The sequence below is a fragment of the Myotis nattereri genome (assembly GCF_964212035.1).
Source record: "Myotis nattereri genome assembly, chromosome: 20".
Classification (NCBI taxonomy): domain Eukaryota; kingdom Metazoa; phylum Chordata; class Mammalia; order Chiroptera; family Vespertilionidae; genus Myotis; species Myotis nattereri.
In genome coordinates, this window is record NC_138096.1 from 12,425,407 (window position 1) to 12,449,000 (window position 23,594).

At 60.5% G+C, this 23,594-nt stretch overlaps 2 protein-coding genes across 13 annotated transcripts in view; one reads left to right on the top strand and one right to left on the bottom strand.

The window, feature by feature from the left end:
* The window catches only part of SDCCAG8 (SHH signaling and ciliogenesis regulator SDCCAG8), a 192,007-nt gene extending 188,326 nt beyond the window's left edge, over positions 1–3,681 (top strand). Inside the window, exon 18 of the mRNA XM_081114488.1 lies at positions 2,782–3,681. Within this exon, the coding sequence (XP_080970614.1) occupies positions 2,782–2,799 (18 nt within the window). The 3' untranslated portion in view covers positions 2,800–3,681. The remainder of the gene's footprint in view (positions 1–2,781) is intronic.
* AKT3 (AKT serine/threonine kinase 3) overlaps positions 1–23,594 on the bottom strand; it is a 227,906-nt gene that overhangs the window by 1,764 nt on the left and 202,548 nt on the right. For 4 of the 12 annotated variants that reach the window (XM_081114498.1, XM_081114492.1, XM_081114490.1 and 1 more), the window contains one exon: positions 13,927–17,348. The exons of 4 other annotated variants lie outside the window; for them this stretch is intronic. In XM_081114498.1, coding sequence (XP_080970624.1) covers positions 17,272–17,348 — 77 coding nt within the window. In that variant the 3' untranslated portion in view covers positions 13,927–17,271. Of the gene's footprint in view, positions 1–2,972; positions 4,140–12,091; positions 12,162–13,926; positions 17,349–23,594 lie in introns of those variants that run through there. 4 more of the 12 variants (XR_013997278.1, XM_081114496.1, XM_081114499.1 and 1 more) reach the window with 4 other exon arrangements.

Below are 23,594 nucleotides of genomic sequence, written 5' to 3' on the forward strand. Positions count from 1 at the left end.
GCGAGGCGACATCCTCGCTCCGCCCTGGGCCATGCAGACCTGCTCGGCCCCTCTTCCTGCCGGAACCGGGCTGGCTGAGCCCTGGCTGGCCGTGGCCAAAGGTCAGGGCACTGGGTCTGCAGGCAGGAGACCAGGCTCCTGTCTGGTGAAGGTGAAACCTGGTCACCACGGGGTCCGGGCTGCCTGTCACTACCGGAGCCGGTTCAGCAGAGACAGGTTGAGTCCTATCTGGGCGTTGGTCTAATAACTCCGGCAGCATGGAGAGCGCAGGTCACCCACAGAAACCTACTCTCCGCCCCCCACAAGCTGGCTGCTTATCAGGGGTCGGACAGAGATTATGTGGGCAAGTAGGCAAGAGGGATAAGAAAGGGTACGCAAAATGGGCAGTTCACAGGTAAGCGCTGGGGGTGTGCAAGGCCCCGGGTAGGCACAGGGCGGGGGCTCTGGTTGTTCATCTTTCCATGATGAAAGCAGCTCCCTGTTATGGGAGGATGGGCCGCATTTCCAGGTGAGCTCCCAGGTCCCACGTGCAACTCCCAGCCAGGCTAGGGCGTGCCTTCTGCAATCAGAACACAGCAACCGCGGTTAGCAGAGCCTGGTTAGTATTTCCTATAAGTATGGCTGCCCCCAATAGTCTACCTCTGCCCCTAACAGAGGGGCCGGGACTCGGGGCATGAGCGAGTCTCCCGGCCTCTCAAGCTGCCCAAGAAGGGGCCGTGGGCATCTTCTCTCCGTTCTGGGCACATCATGGTCACACGGGGTTTGCCCTCCAACTCCCCCTCTGCCTGCTGGCAGCACTCAGATCCCACCCTGCACCACTGGCACCTGGAAACCTCTTCCAGGTCGTTACAGACCTGATCGCTGCCAAATGAAAAACTTAAAGAAAAAACCCAAACCTTAAAAAAATCCTCAGAAAAACGCTGTCTTTCTTCCAGAGCCAGAGCACACGAGGGACTGAGCATCCTGGGCTCTCCGCTCCTGCCCAGCTGGCTGGCCCCCAAAGGGCCTTTTATTTTTATTTTTTTAAATATATTTTATTGGCCGAAACCGGTTTGGCTCAGTGGATGGAGCGTCAGCCTACGGACTGAAGGGTCCCGGGTTTGATTCCGGTCAAGGGCATGTGCCTTGGTTGCGGGCACATCCCCAGTAGGGCGTGTGCAGGAGGCAGCTGATTGATGTTTCTTTCTCATCAATGTTTTTAACTCTCTGTCTCTCTCCCTTCCTCTCTGTGGAAAATCAATAAAATATATTTTAAAAAAATAAAAAAAATAAATATATTTTATTGATTTTTTACAGAGAGGAAGGGAGAGGGATAGAGTTAGAAACATCGATGAGAGAGAAACATCAATCAGCTGCCTCCTGCACACTCCCTACTGGGGATGTGCCCGCAACCGAGGTACATGCCCTTGACCGGAATCGAACCCGGGACCCTTCAGTCCGCAGGTCGACGCTCTATCCACTGAGCCAAACTGCTCAGGGCCCAAAGGGCCTTTCAGATGCACGTGTTACCTGGGGGGCTCCTCAGATGGGAGCACGACCAAAGGTGTTTGTGGGGGAGCCACTGGCGTTCCCCATCAGGCACGGGGTGCAGAGGAGGCCGGGACGCGGTTCTGAACACGCTCTGCTGAGGAGCCCAAGGCCTGCTCGGTCCTTTGGCCCCGCAGTGAACTTGAATTGTGAGCCCAGCGTCCAGTGAGCCCTTGGCCGCTCGGACCCGACTGGCTCACCCCCCACAGCCGCGTTTAAGGGCCGTGGGAATCCTCACAGCCAAAAGGCGGCACTGAGGCTCCGTCACTTACAGGGGGGGGGGGGCCGAGCACGTCTGCGTGGCCCAGGGCGGGCGGTGCGGATGTCGCCTCCTGCTGGAGCCACAGGGCCTTGCCTCCCAGCCTCTCTGGGGGCCTCTCAAGCTTGGGGAGGAGAGAGGAGACCTGCATGTCTCTTGCCTGTGGACAGTCCTTCATTCTGTCCACCTCGCACCCGGCAGAGAGTGGGTTTTCCTGGCCGGGCAGCTGCTCTGAGCGGAGTCACATCCTGACTTGTCCCCTGTCCCCAGCCCTGGCCCCTGAAGCGGGTGACAGAGCTCGGGGCTGGCCTGTGGCCTCCGCCAGGAGACAACCAGTCTGTTGTCAAGGCTTCGTTCTTCTCCATTGTTTCTGCCGAGTTCTGGCCTGTGCACACCTCCAGTCTGGCAGCGGGGGCCGTGCCTCAGTGGCGCTTTCTGGCCGTGCGGGTTCCCATGGCCCTTCAACGCGGCTGCCCGGGGCTGGCCCGGCCATGGCCCAGGCGCTGCCCACGGGGCCCAGGCGCTCTGGGGACTTGCTCCTGGGGTGGTGCTGACGGAAGACACTGGCCCGATTGCTCGCCTGCCCCTCTCGGGGCGGGGGGGGGACTTCTGGGAAAGGGCTGGGGAAATGCCATGAGATGCTCTGCTGGTCCTGGAGGAGAAACGGGGCCGCAGCACTCACCCGGCCTGGCTCCTACCCCTTCCGTCCCCCATGTCTGGGGACGGGGGGCTGGTGTCTGGGGGGGGGTGGACCTGGGCCCCCGGGAGCTTCAGCAGCGAGGCCTGACAGCTGGGAGCCGGGTCAGGGGTCTGTGACCAGCGCCCGGGGCTCTAACATCTGTCCAAGGCGGGTGCCAGCTGGCAAGGAAATGAGACTCCCGTGGGGAGAGGGACATCTGAGAGCGGGAAGAGCGGAGCTGCCCTCCACCCAGAGGCCGCCTTACAGCTCACGGTTATGTTATTATTTGTATTTTCTATGTTTTCATTGATTTCAGAGAGAAAGGGAGAGATAGAAACATCACGGAAAAGAGAGAACCATCGATCGGATGTCTGGCACGCCCCACACTAGAGATGGAGCCTGACGCCGGGCCTGTGCCCTGCCTGGGAGTCAAGCCGTGACCTCCTGTTCAACCACTGAGCCACCCCGGCCGGCAGGTGAAGACCAGTTTCTTTGTCACGCATTTACCTGGGGGTGGACGTGGCTCTGGCTGACCTGCCTCCCGACAGGCTGTGTGGGCCCCTCCCGGTGACTTACAGTTTCAGGAACTGACGTGCCCGTGATTAATCAGCCGGCCCCACGACTCTCGAGCATTCTTGGCAGCAGATTTCAGTTCTAATTTGATTTGAACTTGTGCGCGGATCCAACAGCCATATGTGATTATATTCAAAATCATGGACATGATCTCCTTACACCAAAGGACTCGTGCAAAAGAGCTGGAAAGCCAGCCGGAAGCAGAGACCCAGAAGCTGGGGAGGGAAGCAGGCTGGTGTGTGGCCTGAAGCAAAGGGAGGGGCAGCTTCACGCTCAAGCGGGGGCCTGGGTGGGCGGCGGCCCGCTGGGACCCGCAGGTGTCGCACGTCCGCAGGGTCCTGGCCTGGGCCCCGGGGACTCCCGGCAGCGGACGGAGGCGCTTCCATGAGGTTAGCTACCTGCGGCAGATGGTGCTGGGATCCAACGGCAGACACACCGAATAAAAGCAATGAACACGCCGCCTCCTGAACCAGGAGTTTCTGGAAAGAGCTCCCGATAGATGAAAACAAACAATTTGATTTCAACCCAATTGTTGTTTTTTTGTTTTCGCCCGGATTTTCACCCGAATTGTCAGTCTCAAAAATAAACACTGATACATTCCCAGAAAATATTTTTCAAATAAAAACTGACTCTGTTAAAGTTTGCCCTGATTCTTTCAAAACTGTGTACGAGACACTGTCAACCGAAGTGACTTCCATGTTTTTTTAAAAACACACGCGAACATATGCAGCTCAAATGTCAGCAGCTCCCGCCGCCTGCGTGTTTGCAAAGATGACACGAGACCCTCGCGCCGCGCTCCTCACACCAGGGCCCGGGACCCCCGACTCCCCGGCGACGCGCAGAGCCCGGCACTTCTCCTGGTTGAGTTGGAGCCTAGGGCCCTGCGCGCCATTGTTCCGGGAGAGCCCGTAGCTCCGTCCGCGCCAGCCTCGCTCCGTTGTCAGCATCCTCCTGCCCAAGAGCCAGCAGCCTCCGGATGAGGCTGGCGGGAGGCAATAAAGCGGATCCTGTATCGCTTCGGGTGCGTTTGCTCCACTGCTGCTTCCCGAGCGAGACATTGCATTTCGCCACATAAATTCACAATCGAGATCCTAAAGGGAGCTAAATGTTTTAATCCAATTAGACAAGTGAACAAAACACTGAATATTGCATGCAGTGCAGCTAGATCAGGGGTTCCCGCCTTTAAAAGACGGCGGCTCCGTCACATTCCAGCCCCACATGTCAGTGTTTCTCCCTCCATCGCCTTCCGGCTCCAGGCAGCCAGAGGCGCCTGCTGGGGGGGGGGGGGGGGCACTGTCTGCCCTTCGGGGATTCTCAGCCTGTTTACCATGGAAACGGCTTCTGTAAACAGACACCTGCCCGGGGCAGAGGGCGCCTCGGACTCCTGGGACCCGCGAAGCTGGAGACTGCACCCCTGACCTGAGTCGCAGAGGGAACCCCGGGGTTAGTGAGCTCTGGGGGGACGAGGGGGCCAAGCAGATGCCGGGCCCTGGGGCTGCGCAGCCTCTGACCCCTCCCTTCTGGGTGTGGGTCCCCTGCCTCCCCCCATCCCAGCCCCATGTCCTGCCCCAAGATGCTGCTTCCCAGAAGCCCAGGAGTCAGCCCCGCCTCCCTGCCCCGCAGGCCCCCTGCTCTCCAGTGCCGGCTCCGGGCTCCCCAGTCCTCCCCTTCGCAGCCCAGCTGGCCCTTCACTGTCCCAGCCCCAGGGCAGCGACGGGGAGAAGGGGGAGATGGGCCTGGTGACCGTGCCCTGAACTCCTGCCCCTGCAGCTGCAACAGCCGATTCCAGGAGAGGCTCTGCCCAGCCCAGGGGTGAGGGGCCCAGCCCAGGGGTGAGGGACACAGCCTGAGGGGTGACGGACCCAGCCCAGGGGTGAGGGACCCGGCCCAGGGGTGAGGGACCCGGCCCAGGGGTGAGGGACCCAGCCCAGGGGTGAGGCCCAGCCCAGGGGTGAGGGACCCGGCCCAGGGGTGAGGCCCAGCCCAGGGGTGAGGGACCCGGCCCAGGGGTGAGGCCCAGCCCAGGGGTGAGGGACCCGGCCCAGGGGTGAGGGGCCCAGCCCAGGGGTGAGGGACCCGGCCCAGGGGTGAGGGGCCCGGCCCAGGGGTGAGGGGCCCGGCCCAGGGGTGAGGGGCCCGGCCCAGGGGTGAGGGACCCGGCCCAGGGGTGAGGCTCAGCCCAGGGGTGAGGGACCCAGCCCAGGGGTGAGGGACCCAGCCTGAGGGGTGAGGGACCCGGCCTAGGGGTGAGGGACCCAGCCCAGGGGTGAGGGACCCAGCCTAGGGGTGAGGCTCAGCCAGAGTTCGGGTCACTTGCCTGTAGGGAGAGGAGGGAGGCAGGACTGCACTGACCCGGAGGCGGGCCCTGCGCCTGGTGGGAGCACTGGGGTCAGAGGTCAGGCTCACACAGGAAGCCCCTTTGCACCGTGTGTGGAGGGCTGGGCAGACCAGTGCCGCCCCGTTCCCGTTCCCTGTTGGGTCTGTGACCGAATCCCACAGATGCAGACCTGGTGGCTCAAGGCTTCCCTCCGCTGCTCGGAACAGCATCAAAAAGCCCAACTCCGAGGTCGGGGTCCAGCACACGCGCACACACACACACATGCTCACACACACACACACACGCTCACACACACACAGACACTAGTGCACACACACGCATACACACACACACGCGCGCGCGCGCTCACACACACACACATACACACACATACACACACGCGCGCGCGCGCGCGCTCACACACATACACACACATATACACACATACACACACACATACACTCACACACACACGCGCACACGCTCACACACACACACGCGCGCGCGCTCACACACACACACACACACATACACTCACACACGCGCGCGCGCTCACACACACACACACATACACACACATACACACACACTCACACAGACACATACACTCACACACACACACATGCTCACACACACGCGCGCTCACACACACATGCTCACACACACACGCTCACACACACGCGTGCTCACACACACACACATACACACATACACACACACATACACACACATACACACATGCTCACACGCTCACACACACACGCTCACACACGCTCACACACACGCTCACACACACACACATGCTCACACACGTTCACACACATGCTCACACGCGCACACGTTCACACGTGCGCACATGCTCACGCGCACACACATGTTCACACACGCACGCACACGTTCACACGCACACATGCCCGCGCACACACGCACACACGTTCACACACATGCTCATGCGCACACACGTTCACACGCGCGCACACACACACACTCACCACCCTTCCCCACCCCCGTTCAAATCTCAGCTCCGCCCACTTCAGGTCAACCTTTCAGCTTCCATTTCACTCAGTTTCTGGTTTAACAAAGGACCAGAACAGCCTCCATTACAAGGGAGCCCCACTCCCCAGAGCCCGGCAGACGCCACGAAGCCCGCAGCCTCGCACCGAAGTCACACGGTGTGAAGGGCCGCGTGGATGAATCGTTTAACATCTTTTTTGTACAAACAGAAAAGTAAGGCCCAGAGAGGCAGAGTGAACCGAGCTGAGAAGCTGGCAGCGTGGGGGGCCGGGCCTGCTGGGCCAGGGAGGGTGGGGTGAGCCTGAGGGCTGGGCCGGAGCTTCCCCAGCTCTGTGGACCCCGGGCACCTTCCAGTGGCCCCAGAGGGAAGTGGGGAGGGGTCTGCCCTGCAGCTAAAAATAGATGCTTTCTCGCCTGAGGCCCAGGGTGGACCCTGTGACCAGTGGGGACAGCGCAGGAGCAGGAAGCGGGTTCCACCTGCAGGGCAGCTGGGGGGCTGGGGGCCGTCAGGCTGGGGCCCAGCACCTCCTGTGGGCAGGCCCAGAGGGCGCCCCCTCCCCCGCCCGGTGTGGGGACAAAGTGGCAGAAGAGGCTCCGGGGGCCACAGCCTCAGAAATGCCTGAGACCAAAGGCCGGGCTGTGGAGAGGCTCAGTGAGGACTGACAGGAGAACAAAGGGAACGTGGCCACAGTGGCTCCCCGCGGAGCACGACCACAGCCTTGGCCAGGGCTGCCCGAGGGCCGCGGCCGGGTGCCCTGGGCCTCCCAGACCCCCTGACCTGCAGGGCAGCCCCAATGGCTGCAACCATGGCCACACCACCCTGAGGCCACAGCACCCAGAGGCCACAGCACCCCGAGGCCACAGCACCCCGAGGCCACAGCACCCAAAGGCCACACCACCCCGAGGCCACAGCACCCAAAGGCCACACCACCCTGAGGCTACACCACCCCGAGGCCACAGCACCCCGAGGTCACAGCACCCCAGGCCACAGCACCCCGAGGTCACAGCACCCCGAGGTCACAGCACCCCAGGCCACAGCACATCAGGCCACAGCACCCCGAGGCCACAGCACCCCAAGGCCACAGCACCCCGAGGCCACAGCACCCCAGGCCACAGCACCCCGAGGCCACACCATCCCGAGGTCACAGCACCCCGAGGCCACAGCACCCCGAGGCCACTGCACCCCGAGGCCACAGCACTCCAGGCCACAGCACCCCGAGGCCACAGCACCCCGAGGTCACAGCACCCCAGGCCACAGCACCCCGAGGCCACAGCACCCCGAGGCCACAGCACCCCAGGCCACAGCACCCCAAGGCCACAGCACCCCGAGGCCACACCACCCCGAGGTCACACCACCCCGAGGCCACAGCACCCCAGGCCACAGCACCCAGGAGGCCTCAGCTATGGCCTCGCTGACAGGCAGGAAGGCAGGAGGAGGAGAGACAGCGGCCAGGGCTGAGGCCACGAGATGGCTGAGTCCCTCTGGTGCCACAACCTGGTCTCCGCACTGCCAGTCCCCCCCTTCCCCCTCCGGGGGAGGGCAGGAAGCTGGAGTTCGGCAGTAACTGGCGCTTCTCTCTCTCTGGCCGGGGGACAGGGGGGATGTGGGGGGGGGCAATGGGGGCGTGGAGGGGGAAGCACTGAGAAATGTTCTGAAGGCTCAGCCACGGAGGCGACACCGTGCGGGGCAGCCAGTGACGTACCAGCCATTCACTCCCTCCTATCGACTGAGCTCACCACGTCCGGCCCGTGCAGGCGCTGGGGGCGAGCCCTGGACAGAGGGGAGCACAGGGCTTCCCACCCAACCACAGGCACATGGCCCAGCCGGCCTGGCTCAGGGGCTGAGCATCGACCTAGGCACCAGGGGGTCAGGGTCCGATTCCAGGTCAGGGCACAGGCCCGGGTTGTGGGCTGGGTCTCCAGTGGGGGGCGTGCAGGAGGCAGCCATGGACGATTCTCTCTCAGCATTGACGTTTCCGTCTCTCTCTCCCTCTCCCTTCCTCTCTGACATCAATAAAAACATTGAAAAAACAAAAAAGAAAACGCCCTTGAGAACTGATAGCTGGGGCGGGAGTGGGGGGCTCCTGCTCGTCCACACTGAGGACCTCACGTCTGTCCCCGCTGACCGCACGTCTGCCCCCCCTGACCGCACGTCTACCCCCCCTGACCGCACGTCTGCCCCCCCTGACCGCACGTCTGCCCCCGCTGACCGCACGTCTGCCCCCCCTGACCGCACGTCTGCCCCCGCTGACCGCACGTCTGCCCCCCCTGACCGCACGTCTGCCCCCGCTGACCGCACGTCTGCCCCCCCTGACCGCACGTCTGCCCCCCCTGACCGCACGTCTGCCCCCGCTGACCGCACGTCTGCCCCCGCTGAGGGGGGCCTGGGAGCCGGGGGCCCGGGGTCAGGGGAGCCGACTCCACGCTGGCAGGGATCCGGGCAGCTGGGGATGAATTACCGGATGGCCCCAGCCCAGAACCAGGACTCTGAGAGAAACGTGTTTCTCTGCCGTCCAGTGCCCTTGCCGTCCCGTCCTGACCTGTCCTCGCTGTGCCTGTCCCGGGCGCGGTCCCTTTTCCACTGGAAACGCCTGTGGTTTGTGCTCTTCCTTCAGAGACACCCTGAACCTTTGACGCGAGAAAGGACCACGTCTCTGACCCCCAGGTCAGGGGGCAGCCGCCCCCAGGAGCGTAAGGGGGCGTCATTCATTCATTCATTCATTCATTCCCGGACGGACCAGGCCAATCAAGGCCAAAGGCAAAGCAGCTGCGGATGCTGGACATGGAGACCCGTTAGAGCAGCGGTTCTCAACCTGTGGGTCGCGACCCCTCGAATGACCCTTTCACAGGGGTCTCCTAAGACCATCGGGAAACACATCTATAATTACATATAGTTTTTGTGATGAATCACTATGCTTTCATTATGTTCAATTTGTCAAAATGAAAATACATCCTGCATATCTGATATTTACATGACGATTCATAACAGTAGCAACATGACAGTGATAAAGTAGCAATGAAAATAATTTTATGGTTGGGGGTCCCCACAACATGAGGAACTGTATTAAAGGGTCGCGGCATCAGGAAGGTTGAGAACCACTGCGTTAAGAGGGTCCAATGGAGCTGCTGGCAGCTGGGCTGAGCATGGCACCCACGGAGGACAGAGGGGGCCCCTCTGCCCCCAGGGCCTGGGCACCCCCCCGGGGCCCGATCAGGAGGGGCTGGAGACAGAAGCCCCGCGGGCGGGCGGGCTCCCAGGAGGAGAGTCCCGGCCTGGGCCCACCCCCGCCTCACGGGCGGACGCACATTTGATAATTGCCCGGCGTCGAAGCCCTTCCACTCAGCCTGGACATCTCTGTGAAATGCAAACGTCAGCTTTTCTCTTTTTGAAAAAAGTCAGCAGCGCAGTGGGCTGGGCTCTGCCTCCCGCTTCTAGGGTTTCAGGGAACAGACCCAGGGACCCCGTTCCCCAGCCCCGACCCCCTCCAGGTCCCATCCAGTCCCCACCTTCACATCCGCCTCCCAGGCCAGCCAACACCGCTTTCTTTCCACCCTAACCGCTTCCTGCCGAACCCCCACACTCACCCCAATTATCCCACCCGGTGGAGGCCCCGGACCCGCCTGGCCACCGGCCCTTGCGGGCCCCACACCCACCTCTCCGGCGTCTGTTGGCCCCGCACGGGGTGGCTCTGAGCTGGTGGAGAAGCCGAGGGCGCTGAGCATCTTAAAGACCGTGAACCCGGCGCGGGGGCCGCATCCCCTCCAGGACGGGAGCCTCCCCAGCAGGAGGGCGACGCCCCGGCCGCCATGGGAGCCGCTGGCCCTGGAGGGGGCCCGACCCAGGCCCTTTGGAGCTGCAGCCAGGGCTCTGCCCGCAGACGCTCCTGCCCATGACTTCCCTCGGAACCACCTCCGGGAGGAGGGGCAGCTCATCAGGAAGATGGGCCACAGCTGAACTCACCAGGCTCGCCCTCCAGCACCAGGAGCCTGTGGGGCCCAGAGGCCTTTGAGGGCCCTCGCATCCCGTCTTTGGCTTTTGCCTAAGCCTCTCCCCCGAAACTACAGCCATCCTTAACCCACCTGAAGCCTCTCCCACACATTGGACCAAATGGGAACAAGAAAAACAAGGAAAAGAAAACCATCAGGGAACTGGCTTCCACAGATTTCTCCTGCAGGGATTCTGATCTCGCCTGAAGGCACGGCGCTGGCTGGGAAAGCCCCAACGAGAGCCGAGAGCCAGCTCAGGCTCAGGACACCTGCGGGGAAGGGCAGGGGCCACGCGTCTGGATGATTCCCTGCAAAACAGAGACCAGGCCGGCCCAGGCCCCACATCCCCTTCCTGATTCATCTGCAGGAGTGAAAGCTGGGATGGAGGGGTGTCTTCTGAGCTCCCCATCGGGTGCCCTCATCCCAGGGACCTTACGCTCCAGAGGGCAAGGCCTCCCACCCAGCAGAGCGGGGACCGGAGGCGTGTTGTGTGGACTGTGGTTGTGTGGGCTGTGGCTGTGTGGACTGTGGTTGTGTGGGCTGTGGCTGTGGCTGTGCTTCCCCGCGTAGTTTGCACTGACGTGAGGCGGGCAGCGGATTCAGCCTCTAACCTGTGCCTCCACAACCCGACCTCCCTGAGCCAGGTTAAGCTTTGACACCTGCTTACAACTGAGAGCCCCCCAGGCTCCAGGTTCCCTCTTCCACACGCGGGAGGTGGTTCCAGGGGGAAGGCCTTTCTATACGTTACCGTAAGGCAGTGGCTCCCAACCTTGGCTGCACATTAGAATCCCCTGGGAACCTTTTTAAAATCCTGACTTCTGGGCCTCATCCTCCAGAAATTCTGTTTCTTTGTTACTAATGTTGTGGCCTCACCCCATAACAAAGAAACGGAATTTCCGGAGGATGAGGCCCAGAAATCAGGATTTTAAAAAGATTCCCAGGTGATTCTAATGTGCAGCCAAGGTTGAGAACCACTGCCGTAAGGTGTCTGCAGCTGAAAACCTGGAGGTTTCCCCAGAATTTCCTTAGGGACACTTGGCCTGTAGTTTTCAGGGGCCAGATCCTGGCTCGAATCAGCTTCTCTTCCGTCTGGCCACTGCAGCATCCGACAGCTCTTCTCTGAGACGCAGATGTCTGCGCTACCGATTTAAAGCAGTAAAAAATGGGCCCTGCCCGGCCAGCGTGGCTCAGGGGTCCATTGAGCACCGACAATGGACCAGGAGGTCACGGTTCAATTCCCGGTCGGGGCACATGCCCAGGTTGCAGGCTCGATCCCCAGGGTGGGGCGTGCAGGAGGCAGCGGACCAATGATTCTCTCATCATTGATGTTTCCATCTCTCTCTCCTCCTCCCTTTCTCTCTGAAGTCAATGAAAATAAAAAGAAATGGGCACTCCCTGGGTAGCTCAGTTGGTTAGAGCGTCGTCCCCATGCACCGAGGTTGAGGTTCGATCCCCGGTCAGGACACATACAAAATCAACCAACGATGCACAAACAAGTGGAGCAACACATCGATGTTCCTCTCTCTCTCAAATCAATAAATAAACATTTTAAAAAAGAGTCCGCCTGATATTCTTATTCGACAAGGGCTCTGACCTGTGGTGAGGGTGAGTTGTAAACTCTTCCTCCAGTTGGCTACATTAGTACACTTTCTACCTCGTTAGCAAAGAAATCATTTTCTCCAAATTCTCAGGTCAGTCAGCCAGGGAGAAGACAAATCACATTGAAGAACAGGATCTATTGAAACTTACTCTTTATTTTCATTTTTTTTTCCAGTTACCCAGCATGCCACAATCCGATTGCTGACCTGGATGAAACAGTGAAATAAATGATTTACAAAGAATATTTACATTCATCCGATTTGCACGTAACGTGCCACAACCCACCGGGACTTCCCGGCGGCCCCGCTCCGGCCGCAGGCTGCGTCGTCACCGCCACACGCGTGTCTCCGCGCGGCCCCGGCGGATGGACGGGCCGGAGCTGCCGCTGCCGGACGCGCCCTCCTGGTGTGGGTTTGGGGACATGGCTTCGAGTTACTGTACTGTGAAATCTGCTCGTTTGTCTGCTATGTATGTTACACACATGAACTTCAATAAACGGACTTCGGAAAGACTCGGGGTGTGACGTTGACTTTCTACCATGATGAACAAGACACACCAAAAAAGGCACATATTTTAACCAGGCCAGAGGGTGCCGAGGGCCACACGCTCTCCCTGCCACCCATGCTGCCTCCCTCTTCGCGATGCACAGAGCACCCTTCGCTCTGCCTCCCGCCTACAGCCACGGGACCCCACTGACCTCATCCTGCTAACCTGCGCCCGCCCTCAGCGTCCTCCCCTCCACACCGTCAGCAGCGAACCAGACAGACAGGCCTCTCGGGCCGGGTGCGCTCAGGGTCCTTCTCCAAGACGCACCGTTTGTGAGGAGCCTGGAAACACCCAGCCCTCCTCGGCGTCCTCGTCAGTCTCTGTACACAGATCATCCAGCAGTTAAGTCTCCACTAGCATCTCAACTGCACACAGGCAAGCCCCCCGGTGTTGTATAGTAAAGCGGGCACTGCATGCTGTGTTGTTCTGGAGGATGGCAAGGACCCGACAGGCAGCTGCCGCCTGGGCAAGTCCCCGACCTTGGGCTGACCTCCGGGCCAGCAACCTGCCGCCATCGTCACCGACCCGGCCTCTCTGAGGTGGTGGGGGGCGGCCCACGCGAAGACCCCGGAGCCTCTCCGGCAGGAAAGGGTTCAAGCCCCAAAGAGCGGAGCTTCTGCTCAGCGTCAGAAGGTTGCGGTGTCACCCAACGCGCTCCAGACCAAGGCCGGTGCGTAAGACAGGCTCATTGTCCCTAGTTCAGGTTTAGGAGCACGGTAAGTAAGTTACACAATAGTCTGAAAATAGCACCTTAAGGAATCACAGAGGTCACGTTATCCCCGCCTCCTGGACCGTCAGCCCCGTGGCGTGGGGAGAGGAGCATCCACGCGGATGCCCGGGGTTGGGCGTGTGGCGGCCACGTCCGTGCTTGCCTAACTTTGGTCCCAAAGCCGTTCCTCTATCTGGCCGGGTCCCAGGAGAGCGCCAGGCCCTCCAAGAGGAGGGTTATGAGGTAAAGTCAGAAAAAGGCCCCATCGACCAGACCGCGGTCCGGCCGCCGGCCCCTCGATCCCCACGTCCACGGTCCATGCGCCCTCGGTTCTAAAAATAGGTTCTGGGGAAGGAGGGAGGCAGAGCCACACGTGGCCAGGAAGACATCACTGAGCTACCTGCCTTAGCATCTGGGTCCAGACCACCTGCTGGGAAGACGGGGGGCCCGGACCCCATGCTGGGAGCTCACCTCCCCTGGGGACACAGCCCTTGTCCACGTCAGCACAGCGGCTTCCTGCCATTTTATTAGACGAATGAAGGAAACCCACGTGTGTTTGGAGCTACAAGAAATGTACCTATTTTCCTGCCACATTTTATACCAGGCAGCTTAAGACCAGGTGGAGCTTTTAAAAACCTTTTTTTCCCCCCAGAAAAGGCCAGTCTTTAGTTTTCTGAGATCACAGAACCACATCCAACAACAATAAACGGAGAAGGAGCAGTTGACACAGTGCTTTATTTCAGCTGTCTGTACGGAGGGAGAGACGGGCACCCCTCGCCGATACGTGTAAAAATACTAAGGATGTACAGTGTACAAAAACAGTTCCTCGTCGTTAGTTCACATCCGTGTGGGCCATGGACTTGAGGGGAGAAACAGTTTGGGGGTGACCGACAGTCATAGTGAGAACAGTTCCTTGGGTCCGGAGTTGCGCCTGCTTAACACCCTTACCCGGGTGACTAGATCTCGCGCGGATCTAACGAGAGAACTAGCAAGGTCGAGAAATGTCACAAACTCTACAGCTACAGGGAGGTAATCCAATGACCAATGGAGAGGTTTTCTTTTTATTTAAATAAATACTTTACATGTCATGCTCGCCTGTAATGCACTCCCAGGAGCAAGATGAGGAGGTTCTACCGGAGACGGTACAAACAGTAGCAGCAAAGTGTGGAGACCCTGCAGTTAGGAAGGGGGGACCCCTGCTCCGTCCCCCGGAGAAGCAAGTGGCCCCCGTGAGAACAGTCAGCTTGAAGAAGCCAGAAACCGGGGATGGGAGGTGGGAAACAATACTGAACGGTGCATGTGGTCGTGTAGAAAGCAAAGCGGTGAGCGACCCTGCCCGCCTCCACGGCCAAGGTCCTCCGAGAGGGCAGAGGTCACGGGCGTCAGTTCAAGGTGGAGCCCGCACCGTCCCACGTCCCACCTGTGCCGAGAACGACTCCGGGGCTCAGGCCTGGCCGCCGGCCGGAATCCAAACCACAGCCCCGGGCGGACCCGGGCAGCCTGGGGACCCCTCTGCGCTCGCCCGCCTTCCCGCTCTGCCTCCGGGCCGGCTGGCCGACATCTGGGAGCCCGAGGAGGGATGATTCTCAAGATCGAGGCCAAGGAAACACCCAGAGGGACCCTCGGGGAGTCCTGGGGGTCGGTGACGGGGCCGAGCACCGGCGGGAGGGGGCCGGCGGTGAGGAGTGGCCGGCCTGGGCACTGTCCGCGCTGCCGTGAGTCTCTAGGGCGCGTCCTTGGCCAAGGTCATGGGAATCACCTTCACGTTTGGAGAAGGAAAAAAAAAACACAACAAAAAGAAAGCTACCGATGTGCTTAGTGTGTGGAGTCCTACCTCCCACGAAGGGAGCCCAGGCCGTGAGCAGCCAGTCCCAGCTCTCTCCCCTTCCTCTCACCTGTTGGTTGGTTGGTTTTTTTTTTTAATCAAACGAATGCAAGACAACTTACAAGACATACCTTCTAGTCTACTTTCTGGTCAATGTGAAACATTCAACGTAATTCCAAGTGGAAAAAAAATAAAAGGTGGAGCGATATGTGTAAGGAAGAGTGAACTGCCAACGACTGCAACTTCCTACTCAGTACTAAGGACGAACCTCGCTCGGGGAGGAATATGAAAAATCAGGATAAAATCGATGTGAAATATGTCTTAGCTGCCTTAGGAAAATGCCCTTTAACCCCCGGCAGTCCCAGCGGCCCACCCTCGCCAGCAGTGGTTTCCCGTCCGCGAGTCCGCCCTCCCGGCGTCGCGGCTAAGACAGCTGCGTGTGAGTATGAGGCATCCTGCTCCCAAGTCGCCTGCCCTCCCCCCAGGGCGGTCACGAGCCTACGTCACGCCGTGGTCTTCCCCGCGGGAGCGATCAGGGAGTGGAACTGAAATACATCTCCGGGCCCCGCCCCTGGGTCTCATCGGCTGCTTTGGAAAGTGTCAGCTCCTAGCACCAAAGGGTTGAATCTGAAGATCGTCATCAGTGGAGGAGGAAGATGAGGTTTGCGTACGCGGCCCTGTCCGTGGGGCGGTGGAGCGCGGGGGCAGGAGTACGTACAGGAGGGAGGTCGGAGGTGTTCCTTGGTGTACTGTGGTGTTCCCTGATGGCTTAATTCAGTGATCAGTGTGCCATGGCCAGAACAAACACACTAGGCTCTTATCTCTACCTGCCTCCTCCGCCAGCACTTGAGACGCGTTCATGCATTCGGCCGAGTAGGTTCGTTGGTCGCCACCCAGGTCTCCATGGGGGCCGTTTCATTGGTTGCCTGGCCGTCCTAACACCTCCCTTCTCGGATGAGCAAACATCGCCCCTTGGCGTGGGTGAGCTGGGGATGTTCTCATTCTTAGCACCAAGGGGTTGGAGGACAGCATCTCTTCTCCCAACGCCAAACGCTAACCAACAAGTCCCATCTCGGAGCCTCGTCAAAATCGCTTCCCAAAGGAGAGAAAGTGCATGAATCCTGTCGGCGGGTGCGTCCCTTGCGCGCGGGCCAAGAGAAACTGCAGTACGTCTACTCTGTTCAGTTGGAGCTGCATTTGCTACCACGACATACAAGTCTCGTCACTAAAAAATAAATACTACTGCAATTATCAACAAAATCACAACAGGACATTCAAAGTTCTAACATCCGAGGAGAAGCTAATTCACGCAGAACTGAAATGGAAAACGAAAAACACACGTGGCAAACGCCCGTTTACCTGGGTGCACACATTTTGGTGAAAAGCAGGGTCGTTTCACCTGTCTACATTCTTCAGCCATCAGCGGCGAGAAAGATTACCACGGACAACGGTGTCCAAGCACGAGGGAAGCCACGCTCTCGGGGTGCCGATCCTCGCGGCGACCTTGGGATGACCTTGACTCAGCTGTGCATCTGCGTCCTTCCTTCCATGTTCGTTTGCCGGGGCTGCCTGCGAGGTCTGGACGTCCAGGTGGGACCCCCGGCTTCCTCTAGGGATCCAGCAGGAATCTCGATGCATGTACCGAGTCGTGCGGTCCTTGCAAATGCTTCCTAACTGATCGGAGCGGCCGACGGCTACCTTAGGCTCTGCTCTGCCATCAGGCTTTCCTGAAAGCGGCACATGCGCACCACCACCCTTCCGCAATCGCTCGTTCTGAATTATACACTAAATCTTCTCAGGCTAATTAGTTTCTGCTTTAGCTTCTAGAGAGTTAAAAAAAAAAATGTACCTAGCATCGGTGTATCTCATTTACCCCCCGCTGTCAGGGGAGAGCCACAAGGAAAGAAAAGAAGGTGACAACTGGTGGGCGGGCGGATGGCGGCGGCCTCATGACTTCCCAGGGCGGTAAGGTTACCTCTGAAAGTTGCTCTAAGAGTAAGACAGCAGCAGCAACAGCATGAGACCTTAGACTGAGATACAATTTCATGCAAAAAACAAAAAGTCGAGTGTATTTGCGTATATGTGTGTTCTCAGGCGGGCGGAGGTGGCGAGGGTGAGGCCTGGGCCGGTCGGGGTGTCTGGAGGCGCCTGCTGAGTGGAGGGGCCGGGACCGTCCGACGTCCAGCAGCCGTTCTCGGTGTGAGTCTCAGGCGGCGGCGACGCAGCAGCGCGGGGCCTACTCGCGGCCGCTCGCCGAGTAGGAGAACTGAGGGAAGTGCGGCCGGCTCTCGTTGTCCATGCCGTCCTCGTCGTCTGCGGGCAGAAACACCATTTCAATCTCACGCTTGTTTTTATTGTTTGTTTTTTTTAAATATGTATTTTTACTGATTTCAGAGAGGAAGGGAGAGGGAGAAACATCAATGATGAGAATCATCGATCAGCTACCCACAACTGGGCATGTGCCCTGACCGGGAATCGAACCGTGACCTCCTGGTTCATAGGCTGACGCCCCACCACTGAGCCACACTGGCCGGGTGACACTTGCTTTTGGCAACACTCTCTCTGGTCTGTACAGTCCTAACTTCTTTTTTAAAATATATTTTATTGATTATTTACAGAGAGGAAGGGAGAGGGATAGTTAGAAACATCAATGGGAGAGAAACATCGATCAGCTGCCTCTTGCACACTTCCTATTGGGGATGTGCCTGCAACCAAGGTACATGCCCTTGACCGGAATCGAACCTGGGACCTTCCAGTCTGCAGGCCGACGCTCTAGCCACTGAGCCAAACCAGTCAGGGCCAGTCCTAACTTCTAAGATAATGAAGATGAACAAAGGCAACATCTTCTAGACACTTGGTCTGTCCATCAAACACACAGCAGCTAAACCTATTTCAATCGCCTCTCCTTTACACACGTGACCTATGAGGAAATAACACTAGCAAATCATCACCGTCACGACACACATTTTGAGACTCACTAAACCGAGAGACGGGAGGGAGTTTTACGTTAGCAGGGCCTCCCAGGCACCGCGCGGGCTCCCGGCAATCCTGAGCCGCGTGCCCCTCCCTCCCGAGCTTTAGCTGCGATTGTGAAATACAGCGTCAGGATTCCGTCCCATCGGAGTCCGTGGCAGGTGCTTAAGAGTGTACGTTTATTTGACATCTGCTCCTGCCCTCGCTCCTCCGGCCCATTTTCCTAGGACCGAAGGGGAAACTAGAAGGAAGAGAAACAGACCGAGGGAAAGTGGTCGCACCCGGGACCAGTGCCCGGGGACAGACTGAAGGTGCCAGGCGGCTGCTGGCTGTGGGCCACGCCTCCCTCGCGTCCCTCGAGTCCTGTGTGTGAAGGATGGTCATGATCTCAAACCATCACCCGTCTCCCCCGTCACAGTCCTGAGGAGGGACACCCCACCGTCCGGACGCGCGCCCTCACCCACAGCTCTGGGCAGGGCCCTGCCGGCCCCACCCCGGGCTCCCCGCCTGAGGGGAGGCCCCCCAGTGCGCCTTCCCCATTGGGAGAGACATCGCTCGCTGCCCCGCAGTGAAGAAGTGAGGAATCCCCCCAATACCCAACCTGCTTTTCTTCAGGCAAAGCCACTCCACTGCCTCCAATACCCAGAAGCACGGGACCAGCTCCCCCCGCCCCCCACGCCCGCGCGGGACGGGGAGAGAGGACTGGTGCCCGCCTTCCTCTGAAGATACCGCTTTCTGCTCCCTTTCCCTGCTCTTCTTTTCTGCCTTCTACTTTTTTTTTAAAATCCTCACCCGAGGATATTTTCCCACTGATTTTTAGAGAGGGGGGAGGGCGAGGGGGAGCCAGAGAGAAACACCAATGTGAGAGAGGCACATCAATTGGGTGCCTCTGGCATGCCCCGGACCAGGGCCTGGAGCCTGCAGCCGAGGTATGTGCCCTTGACTGGAATCGAACCCGGGACCCTTTAGTCTGCAGGCCAGTGCGCTATCCACTGAGCAAACCAGCTAGGGCCCTTCTACTCTTAACACAGAACACCTAGAAACAGGATCCAGGCGCTGACCCACATGTGTGGCCTCGACCGCACTAGAGACCACCACCACCGTATTGGGGGGGGGGGGGCCCAGTCCGCCAGGCAGCGTCCCTGGTCCTGCTCCCTGCAAGCGGCCGACTCCGGGCCGCCCTCTAGCCACGCGTTTCTGGGTGACCCTGTGCTTGAAGGACCTCTCTGCCTCCTGCTTCTAAACACCGGCCAGGCAGCCGGCAAACGCGGCATCTTCACACGCACGGCCGGCCAGGGCACTTCCGGCTCCACCGGGCGCAGGAGCTGCGGACGGCTCCTCTGACGTCGAGCCACAACGTCCAAAACTCTCCAGAGAGGCAGCGGAAATCCAACGGTCCGATGCTGACAGGTGCCAATCACACGTCAGAGAATCCGTTTTCCCATGAACAGCTTTGTGTGGCTGGGCGTGGCTCTGCCCAGCAAATGAATTAAATGCATCTCTGACCGTAAAGAAACCTAAACCGTGGGGATGACCACGGGAGGGCCCCTCACCTCCATCTTCCTGAAAGCCCGTGTCGTCCCTCTGACCTTACAGGGTTGGGGGAGCAAGGGCCTGGAGGTCTGGGGGTCCCCGGGCCCCGCGCTGCACAGGCAGCTGGGGTGGGGATGGAGGGGGCCAGAAGCAAGCGACAGGGACGTCCGGCCACACACCTGACACCCGGTCGGCGGCTGGCCATTCGCTCCCGCTCTGCAGGGAGGCTCACGGGGAGCCGTGGTGACAATGAACAGGGAGGGGGCCAAAAAGACCCCAAGCCACACACACTGGACGAAGAGCCAGAGCTCAGTCCACACCCGCCGCACCCCTGCCTCCCTCAGCACCGGGGCCCCGCTCAGCACCTATCACAGATGCAGTTACAGGCAGTGAGCTCCTGGGGGTCACCGAAACCCCCTCCCGCACGAGGGGCAGCGACCAGCAGCGCGTGGATCGACACCCTCCAATCTGCTCCCCAATGAACAGCAGGCAGGGCGCGGGCGTGGGCGAGCAGCTGTGTGCAGAGAAGGAACATGTCGCCTTCCTAACTGCTGATTTGTTCTCAAAAAATCCCTCCCTCCTGTTTTATAAAAGCAAGGTGGCGAGCGGGGGGACAAGGCCCGCTAGCGCTCGCGGGCGTCCGTGGACAGACGGCGGGCGGCGGGAGGGCTGGTGCTCCTCCCGGGCCCTCTGCTCCCAGGGGAGGGGGGAGGACTGGGTCCAATGTGGTCGCAGCTCAGGGTTTCCGACTCTCTCCCCTCTGGTCTGTCTGCAGGGGAAACTAGGAAACAGACCAGGGCCATCAACCACGGGCACTGCCCGCCCTGCAGGAACCCAGGGGTGCGGCTCGCCACCACTGAGGCCGGTCCCCGCGGAGGGGGTGCAGTCCTGTGACCTCCTGGGGGGGTGGGGGGTGGCGGGCTGAGCCGAGCCATGCAGGACGGCTGCTGGAGCCCGCTGGCCTCAGCCCACTCCCCACCTGGGTCGGAAATAGGACAGCGAGTTCGGGATCCCCCGAGTGCTGAGCCTTAGGTGAGTCCCGAGGACGCCGCCGGCCTCCTGTGTTTGGGCAAGGCCACACCCACCTCGGATGCCCACAGACCCAGCCTGGCCAGGCCTACAACTCCAGGTGGATCGATACCCACCTTGGAAGGGACTACAATGCACGGGCCTCAATCCGATCACCTCTGAAAGGCACCCCTGCCTCAATCCGATCACCCCCCTGAAAGGCACCCCGGCCTCAATCCGATCACCCCCAAAAGGCACCCCTGCCTCAATCCGATCACCCCCGAAAGGCACCCCTGCCTCAACCCGATCACCCCCGAAAGGCACCCCTGCCTCAATCCGATCACCCCCGAAAGGCACCCCTGCCTCAATCCGATCACCCCTGAAAGGCACAGAGTCACGGGCTTAGTCAGCACAACCCACGTCTACAACGACGGTCTTTCAGGAACAGAGATGCATGAGTGATAAAAGCGACAGGCAGAGCGCAGCTCTCTGGTAGCTACCGACCCAGGGAGCTGTTCCCGAAACTGTGCGGGCGGCCTAGAGCCCCGTCTTACGTTTCAGACGTTCTGCAAAGGGAGCAATAAGGTGCCGATGAGCGACACTCTCGCCCCGAGGCCCAGTACGGGAGGCTGTGGGTCAGGGACAAGGCGGGGAGCAGCCTCTGGGGGGATGGGGCTGTGCCCTTCGAGTCAATCCTGAAACAGGACCGACGGCTAAGGAGGCACCGGTCACGAAGCTTTTAATCTAACTTCTTCGTAACCAAACAGGTCTGCTGCGGCCTTTTTATCTTTTTCTTTAGAGAGAGGGGAAGGGAGAGGAGGAGCAGGAGGAGGAGGAGGAGGAGGAGGAGGAGGAGGAGGAGGAGGAGGAGGAGGAGGAGGAGACAGACAGACACACTGGTGTGTGTGCCACACTCATCCATGCCTCACTGGTGGTTCTGACAGGTGCCCTGACCCGGATCAAGCCCAAAGGCTGGGCACGGTGGGACACGCTCTAACCACTGAGCTCCTGGCCAGGGCGGGGTGGTCTTTCGGTCCCACAATCCCTCGCACTGAATCCGGTCGGTCCCTCCCCCAGGCCCCTCGGCCCCGGCCCCTTTGGCTGGTGTTTATTGTGTTGGGCCTGTCAGCACCCTCCACGGAGCGGGTGGCAGACGGGCCCACCTGGTGCCTGAGCACAAGCACAATCGGTCATTCAAGCGCAGGGCACTCCCGGGTCTTTCCTAAGCGACGGGCCCCATGCCGCCTCCCAGACTTGGGAGCGGCCGGCCCGACCGAGCAGGGTCTGCGCCCCCACACCCCCCCCCGCCCCCCACGGGCTGGGCTTCCAACTTTGCGAAGGGAAAGCGCACTCCTGGCTGTGCATCTGCAGGGCCCCCATGCCCGCCCCTTCCAGCACAACGCGTAGTGAGTTCCCGAAGAGGCCCAAAGCCAAGAGCTCATCCAACAGAGGAAACCGTCTGGCTGAGGTGGAGACAGCGTGCCGGGCCTCACTCCCAACGCCACTGTGGTGCCACCTGGGAGGCAAACCCAGAGTCTGGGCACCGAGGGGCACGCATGGCACCCGCTGTGAGGACCTGGGCCTGCTCCGCCCTGACACCAAGCCCCCCCCCGGCCCCCGCACTTTGTTATTCACTCCCTCAGTAGCCACTGGATGCTGTGCTGGCAGCACCTCGCTAAGGGCTAAGGGCTAAGGGCGGGCAGCCGTGGATACCACACCCTCCTCCTGAGGCCACTGCTTCCAGCTGGAGAAACATCAGCGCCCAGAGAGGACTCCCCAGCGGACACCGTCACGGGGGAAGGTGTCGAAGGAGAGGTATTGGGGGGGTGAGGGGGGCTGCACATCGCCCTCCAGCCTGGAAGGTCGCAGAACCTCCCCAAAGAAGTGGCGGCCAGGCTGAGTGCAAACAAGCAGGAGCAGCTCCTGCAAATGTCCAGGCGAGAGTACCCCAGGAGGAGAGCACCCCAGGCAGGGAGCACCCCGGGCAGAGAGCACCCCGGGCAGGGAGCACCCCAGGCAGGGAGCACCCCAGGCAGAGAGCACCCCAGGCAGAGAGCACCCCAGGCAGGGAGCACCCCAGGCAGGGAGCACCCCAGGCAGAGAGCACCCCAGGCAGGGAGCACCCCAGGCAGAGAGCACCCCAGGCAGAGAGCACCCCAGGCAGAGAGCACCCCAGGCAGGGAGCACACCAAGAGGAGAGCAGCCCAAGCAGAGAGCACCCCGGGCAGGGAGCACCCCAGGAGAGCACCCCTGACAGGGAGCACCCCAGGCAGAGAGCACCCCAGGCAGGGAGCATCCCAGGAGGAGAGCACCCCAGGCAGAGAGCACCCAAGGCAGGGAGCACCCCAGGCAGAGAGCACCCCAGGCAGAGAGCACCCCAGGCAGGGAGCACCCCAGGCAGGGAGCATCCTAGGAGAGCACCCCGGGTGGAGAGCACCCCAGGAGAGCAGCCCATCCCGGCGTGTGCAGGCGTGGCTTGCTCAAGGTGTGGGGGACCCAGGGCCGGGAGAGAGGGGACAGGATGAGGTGGGAGAGGTGGAGCACGGATGAGACTGGGCTGTGTGGCAGCGAGAGCAGTTGGAGTGAGAGTGGCCGGAGCCATGGAGGGTGATGTGGTCTGACGACGACGAGGGCTGGATCCACATGGCGAGGCCTCGCAGACGCTGGAGGAGCGGACTCTGGGGCCAGCCCCACCCCTCGCTGGTGCTGCCAGCATTCAGCCCATTCATGCCGGGACGGTACACGACGCCAAGGCTGTGCCCACGGCTTCCACGCACAGTCCTCAGCTGCTGGCCCCCAACCTCCCGGGCTTCCCAACGCTGCCTTCACCAGGGAGGGTCTAGGGTGCTGGCGCTGCCTTCACCAGGGAGGGTCTAGGGTGCTGGCGCTGACCTTCACCAGGGAGGGTCTAGGGTGCTGGCGACGGCCTTCACCAGGGAGGGTCTAGGGTGCTGGCGACGGCCTTCACCAGGGAGGGTCTAGGGTGCTGGCGACGGCCTTCACCAGGGAGGGTCTAGGGTGCTGGCGACGGCCTTCACCAGGGAG